This window comes from Coregonus clupeaformis, unplaced genomic scaffold (assembly GCF_020615455.1).
Source record: "Coregonus clupeaformis isolate EN_2021a unplaced genomic scaffold, ASM2061545v1 scaf0111, whole genome shotgun sequence".
Lineage (NCBI taxonomy): Eukaryota > Metazoa > Chordata > Actinopteri > Salmoniformes > Salmonidae > Coregonus > Coregonus clupeaformis.
In genome coordinates, this window is record NW_025533566.1 from 223,651 (window position 1) to 231,023 (window position 7,373).

At 39.8% G+C, this 7,373-nt stretch overlaps 1 protein-coding gene across 1 annotated transcript; it reads right to left on the reverse strand.

The window, feature by feature from the left end:
• Positions 1-347: 347 nt before the first annotated feature.
• On the reverse strand, positions 348-6,059 carry LOC123483433 (polymeric immunoglobulin receptor-like). The gene is made up of 9 exons (XM_045213412.1): positions 5,984-6,059; positions 5,486-5,791; positions 4,686-5,018; positions 4,404-4,515; positions 3,860-3,954; positions 3,458-3,495; positions 906-992; positions 601-660; positions 348-350 (listed from the first exon to the last, which is right to left on the reverse strand). Exons 1-9 carry the CDS (start codon positions 6,057-6,059, stop codon positions 348-350), a joined length of 1,110 nt encoding a protein of 369 aa, XP_045069347.1.
• Between the last annotated feature and the right edge of the window lie 1,314 nt (positions 6,060-7,373).

Sequence of the window (7,373 nt, forward strand, 5' to 3'; positions counted from 1 at the left end):
ACTCTTGATCATGATTAGTTACAGGTGTTGGACATTTGACTACATACATAAGATAAATAAGATGAACATGTAAAAAACAAGTGACAAGGGTAAAAGGTGGGTGACACATAACTACTATAACAGATAGTGTATGTGGTGACAATGAAAACTAACACAGCAGACTGTCTTCAGTAGTTTATGGACACAAAAGGATAGAGGGGTCTTTCTGGGGTGGGTTAAGAGGTATGACAGAAGCATATTGGAGGCAGATAGATGTTGAGACCCAGGAGAGGGGAGTGGGCTGTCCTTCCAGGATAAGGACTCCACCAAGGTCACTCAGTCAGTCACTGCTGTGCTGCTGCTGCCCTCTACTGGAGAGGAAGTGAAACATTCAGTCACAATCACAACCCTGTCATCTCATGGATAGACAATGATAACAATAAGGTCAGTTTCTCAGAAAGTGGTGATACAGGATTAAGTGCAGCAAACTAAAAAGACTAAGAAAGATTTGTGTGGTTAAAGAGTGACGTTTACTACACATAGCAATGTGGTGTTGTCTGTATCTTTGTTGAGAAATCAGCATCATCTGGTACAACAGACAGAGGAGACACCAACACTGACCTGTGTGGTCACCTGTAGAGCTAGTGAGCTGTAGACCACATTATCATCTGGTTCTGCTGCCTACAGAGGAGGAACAGGTAGAGAGGTGAACAGGGACAGTTCTGTTATAATGGAGAGTACAGTTTAAAACACAGTTCTCTGTGAAAGACAGTTGTAATTGTGATATGTGACATAAAGGTGATATATTAGGCCTATAGGTATAAAGGTGACATAACCATGACTATATTAACACTGAGAAAACAATCACCTACTGTTGTTTCTGATAACATAATACTAGCTGTGTCTAATCAACAGAGCAGCTTTACCTTGGCCTGTACTTTTAGTTGGGCCTTGTGCTGGGGGATGACAGTGCTGTATGTGACATCATCATCATCTTCAGGAAATGGGGCCGGCTGGTAGAGAGAGACCCAGATAACAAAAACGTATTGTTATATTGTTATAGTGTACATTTATCTATTGCTTGTTCCAAGACAGAAAATGATACTGTAAATACAATTGTTTTCTAAAACAGATGCAAACAGCCATAATGTTGTCTAAGACCAACGATGGATTTAGACATATGTTGACCTTCTGTTCTGTCCTGAACTGATCAGGCATCACAGTGCTGTACATCACGTCATGGTGGTTGTCTGGGTTTGGGCTCTGAGAAATGGACAGGACAGAAGGTAAACATATGGCTACATGCATAGGAAGACAGAGTATTGGAACTTCATATACTCAGCTCAACACTGCAGGAATTGAGTAGAGAGATAGAGAGAGAGAACCCCAGCTCACACTGAAGAGATTGAGGAGAGAGAGAGAGAGAGAGAGAGAGAGAGAGAGAGAGAGAGAGAGAGAGGAGAGAGAGAGAGAGAGAGAGAAAAGCTACACTACAGAGATGGGGAGAGAGAGAGAGAGAAACCCAAGCTCACACTACAGAGATGGAGGAGAGAGAGAGAGAGAGAGAGAGAGAGAGAGAGAGAGAGAGAGAGAGAGAGAGAGAGAGAGAGAGAGAGAGAGAGAGTGAGTGAGTGAGAACCCAAGCTCACACTACATAGATAGAGGAGAGAGAAAGAGAGAGAGAACCTTAGCTCCATGCAGAGATGGAGTGATTGGTTCTAGCCCAAGATCTCCACAGACCTAAACCAGGTTTATTCAGTTTGTACCTGCTGTGCTGTTTCTCTGGTCTGGCTCACTGTGCTGTATGTAATGTCCTGCTCAGGGTCAGCAGACTGCAAAGAAATAAACAGCAAAGAGATACAGGATTTGTCTATTTACCAACTAAACCACAGTTTGTTTCCATGATAAGCCTGGAAAGAGGAGCTAAACTCCTTTACCACATAATAATATAATAATATGCCATTTAGCAGACGCTTTTATCCAAATCCATATTTTGCACACTAAGTGAATTGCAAGAATGCACAGAACTGGTTTAGAAATAGACATGAGCTGTAATGCTGTAATATGATAGGATGCAGTCAGAGGTATATTTAGTGAACTGACAGCTTCCTGATCTCTGTCTTTTAAACATCATTTTTCAACGTCTTGAGTGTTATAAGACCTTGGGTTCAGAATATGGGACCTTTTATGTCAACTCATTGATAACCAACTGAAGAGGTAACGCTCGACCAGGGGCGGTGTGTTCAATAGGGCGATATGGGCGACGCACTGCCAAACGGGAAAAGGAAGGGATTTTTTTTCTAATCAATTATATCACGGCAACAGTAGTTATCAGTGTTCTAATCTGATCTGACTGCCACTAAATGTCCAATCAGGCTAAAGTCGTGCTTCAAATGCCCCCCCCCCCCCTTTTGGGGCGATTTCAGTCAGGTTGAAAATCGCCCAGAAGTCTGTCATAGACTCCCATGTAAAATCAATTTTTTTCAAATTTCAGAGCTTTCAATACAATCTCTATGGGTTTCTGAGGGCTTGCACTTACGCGCTTTCGTCATACGTAACGTAACCATGAACGTAACTAAGAAAATAGCGGGTAGCAGCGTCTCTGTTGCGACTTGCAGTGTGGCGTTATCTTATGTTTTTAATTTGTACACTTAGTGGCGTTATTTTATGTTTTTAATTTGTACACTTAGTTTACAAACATTCTGCCAACCATGGATTTCCAGTGGTGGGTTTTGGACTGATCTTGTTGATCGTGTACATACCCGCTACGAACGGACTAAATAATGGAAAACGCTGCTGGCAGCGGAATCCAATACAGCAGAACAAACTTCCCTTACCCACCACCTTGCTGATTAATGCCCAGTCACTGAGGGGGAAGCGGATGAGTTGTCAGCGAATCTGCGCTTCCAACACGAATATCGGGAGGCCTGTTTGCTGGCATTTACTGAGACTTGGCTGGATGACAGAGTCCCGGACAGAGAAGTGGAGCCGGCCGGCTTCACCCTGGTCAGAGCGGACCGCGATCTGACAGTCACAGGGAAAATCGATCCTGGTAAGAGAGCGACTCTGTACCCCCGACATTGAACTGCTTTCTGTGTCACTGCGACCTTACTATCTGCCCCGTGAGTTCCCCCAATTGTTTGTTACCGTTGTGTACATTCAACCAAAAGCTAATATAACAAAGGCATCAGAGATTATTTATAATCTGTCACAGAAACTGGAATCCATCTCCCCAGATCAGTCAATAAATGCTTCTGGTATTGACTTATATGCTGCCCCTGTCTTCATGTTGTTGCTGGACATATCTTTTTTAAAATGTGTGTAGGTCACCTAAATCATCAGAAAAATTGCCCCCCCTGAGAATTTTTTCAGGAGCCGCCACTGCGCTCGACTCAAATGGTAGATGATCTGAACTCAAGAACAGAAAAGCAGATGGTTGAAAATAATATAATATAATAAATGAAGTGTATCCTACCACTGAGTTGTTAGTTGTCTGGACCTTGGCCTTATTGTCCTCTGGAATAAATCAAATAAAATGTATTTGTCACATGCGCCGAATAGACCTTACCGTGAAATACTTACTTACAAGCCCTTAACCAACAATGCAGTTCAAGAAATAAGCACAGATGGTTAGGAGCCTGTAAAACGGCAGCCCCTCCAGTGCCATTATTCATAAAGAGAGGAAGATGTCAATTACTTCTGAGATTGTTATAGTACAATAATACCTCTGAATGGATTTTTTATAGACAATTCCACCAAATATTTTCTGTCATTCAAGATAAATCACAGGCAAGCAATATACTGTTGTTCACAATGACAATACGTTTTGTATTTTTCTAAACTATTCTCGTTTTTATATTCACATAAAATGACTACTTACTATGCTTTGTCCACATCTTCCATGTGACTAGGATACCAGCTGTCACCACCACCAACATGCCCCAAGGAATCAGTAGGACTTTCACATCTATTGACCTGATGGATTACATAGAAGAACTTGAATTAAAAATACAATTAAATTAGATCATTATAAATGTATCATTTGTGAAAAAGTAATAACTTGTTGTATGAACTTTTGTGATGAATGGAACAATTATTTAGATATTCACATGTGTGGAAGAAGACCATGCAACTGAAGAGATTACATGATTATTATTGAGATTATTACTATACAAATAACTTTTTTTTTGTGTGTAACTTGCCCTTGCAAACGAGTGAGAATAACACCAAAATTGATGCTACTTCTCCAAAAAAATTTTATACCCAATAGGAAGTGCTAACAGTCTCTATATGCATTTAGGGAGGGTGTTTGGTTAGCTTTAACTGTTGTAGTGTATGATGGAATTGTAATGTTTCTTTGTGTTCATATTATCTAACAATTGCCATAATATGTGGGATAATACAGCTGAATGAGTGATAATAACCTCTGGTGGACGTCCTCCATGTTCCCCTCAGCTCCTTGACTTGTGTTGTCAGTCTGAACAGGCTCAGCAGTTGGAGAGACAGAGGGTTGTTGATTGGTTGGAGCTTGGGTTGCTGTGATGTAAAACAACAATGGCATCAATGAAATTACTGGTATACCAGATAGTCAGGTTGTATAGCAACATCACATTCATAGTTAATATTGAAATGAATTCCAGATGATGCCACTGGATAAAACAAAGTGAATCATGTTTGATCATAAAGTATGTGATTGATCTACTCACTTGACGTCATTGTAGTGGTTCTCTGTGTTGCAGTTTGTTGACTGACAGTGATGTGAACAGGCAACTCTAGTCCTCCCACTTCACACCAATACCAGTCAGTGTTCTCCATCTTCAGTCCACTCATAGTCACTGTTAAGACTTTTCTGTTGTTGGCCAGACTGATATCCTTTAATGTCACTGATGTTCCATGTAAAGTCCCAGAATACGACACACAATCACCACCCATCCTGCACCACTTTATATCTCCAGAGTTACTATAGTAACAACGGACAGTGACACTCCCTCCTTCAACTCCAGTCACTTCCTGTTGGTCCACATAGAGTTCTGGAGTACCTGAACACAGAGGTAAAAACAAGAATTCAGAGAAGAAAAACGTGTTTTTACAACAGGCTCCTTACAAATTCCTTAAAGCTGCAGTCTGTGATTGGTACATCCATTGTTAGTCTTTTGAATTCATAATAATTATATATAGCCATTAATTATTGAAGAATTTAAGTTGCCTCACGAGTTTAGTTCAACTGTTACCCCATCATGACCCCAAATATATTCTTGTTTTACTCAGTTGTTTGTAAATAATGTAATTGTAAACATGGTCAGTTCTTGCACCTACGTATACAGTATAGCTCTGTCTATGAATTTCAGACTGGTTACACATTTATCATTTAATTTGTTGTAAAAGGATATTTATAATTGGGTCATTATTTTGTATTTGACATTGCAGGTTTACAGGACAATCCATAGGACATTGCTGAGCACTATTCATTCTACTTTACTAGATACAAACAGTGAAGGGATCTTACCTAAAGTGACAGATAGGTAGAACCATTGTATCCTGATATCTGGTCCTCTATTGATCTCCACAACACACCTGTAATGCTCAGAGTCCTGTGACTTCAGGTTAGTCATGGTCATAGTGAAGATTCTCTTGTTGATGTTATCAGAGATTGAGGCCTTACCACTGATCTTAGGATGGTCAGTACGTACCACATAAGAACACACTTCCCAACCTAATCCTTTACACCAGTATTTCACATGGTTGATGTGATTTGGATCATATTGACATGGGATGGTGATGGAGCCTCCTGTCTGCACAGACACATACTTCACTGTGGACACATCAACACAAAATACATTTAAATTAGAATTAACATTTAACAGAATCTTTACAAAGGAAAAATACAAAATGAATCACATTGCTCCAACACACAGCTCGTTCATGATTGATATTGATTATACAGTGTTTTAAGTGAATAGACCCAGGGGACTTCGCCCTTAATTCGTAGAAATAGTACCCTTACCTGCTGAGAGTACAAAGAGGATGAGGGTGAGGATGAGGAAGAGGAGGAGGAGGAGGAGGGAGAGATGAAGAGCCATGTTTATGGTTTCAGTCTGCCTGGTATATTATATGGTACCTGAGCACAAATGTGTGTCAAGTACCAAGGTACCAGCCAGAATGACTCTACTTCCTAATGTTAATAGACTTCACTGTCTGTAACTCTCTTCCTGCTTCTGTTTGTGTGTACATGGCCCCCTCAGTGGCAGATAGCAACTATTGCATAATATGGACTAGTTTAACCCCAAAATCATAGTCACTACAATGTAATTTATTTCAGCTTTCAGCTTTCTCTAAAGGCTCTTTGGGACAAAGAGTCACTACTATCCTGTTACCCTCTACTGGAACATAGGCCACTAATGATACAAAGATTTGATAATTGGGTGACATGCACAATATTTCCATTGTCAAAAATCTATATTTCGGTATATAAGAAACAATATGATAAATGTACTCTATGTGCTAGACATTGATAGATTTGAGGGGTCATGTGCTACAGAGATGTAGTGATGGGTACTAGACCAAGACCTCCACAGACTCTCATTTTAAACCAGGTTCATGGTTCAGGGTCCTCCGGACCACAACCCAGTCTGATATTATTTTACGTTCAACAAGAACGCTCTCTGTCTCTCTCCCTTTTCTATACAGGAAATGTACAGCTCACAACCACAGATGTCCTCTAAGCATAAGTGTGAAACTTAGCTCAGAATGCTGCAAGTTTAAGCTAAACTCATTCCATAATGTCATGTTAAATACTGAGCTATTCATTCTGTTGTTGGCTCCAATACAGCTAACTACTTCAGATACATCAGAATGTCACTCTCAAAATCACAAACTATCTTGAGAAGAATAAAATGTCTTTAAAAATATTCATGATTTTTTTTTGGATCGCTTTCATACTATTTTCACATGTATGTGGTAACATTTCACAACTCTTAGTACAAAACTCAAAACAGATCATCAAAAAGGCCGTTTTTTCAAAACTTTAAGCACATTTTCAATTGACTACGTACAAAACACAAAATCACACAAACCTTTTCACCAAACATGATCAGTGTTTCATCTAGAAATACCTTTCATATAAAGTAATTGCCTTTAACAATGTAATAATCACAATACTTTTCATATGATTCTCTTCACATTTGTTTAAATACATTTGACCATCATGCAATCCAACGGCGCTTAATGGTTAGTCACTTAACCATTGGTAAACCTATTGTCACGATCGTCGAAGGAGGAGGACCAAGGCGCAGCGTGATGAGCGAACATACTTTACTTTATTAAGTATCACACGATAAACAAAACAACAAACGAAAACGTGACGTCCTAGGTCTAAACACAACCAACACGGAACA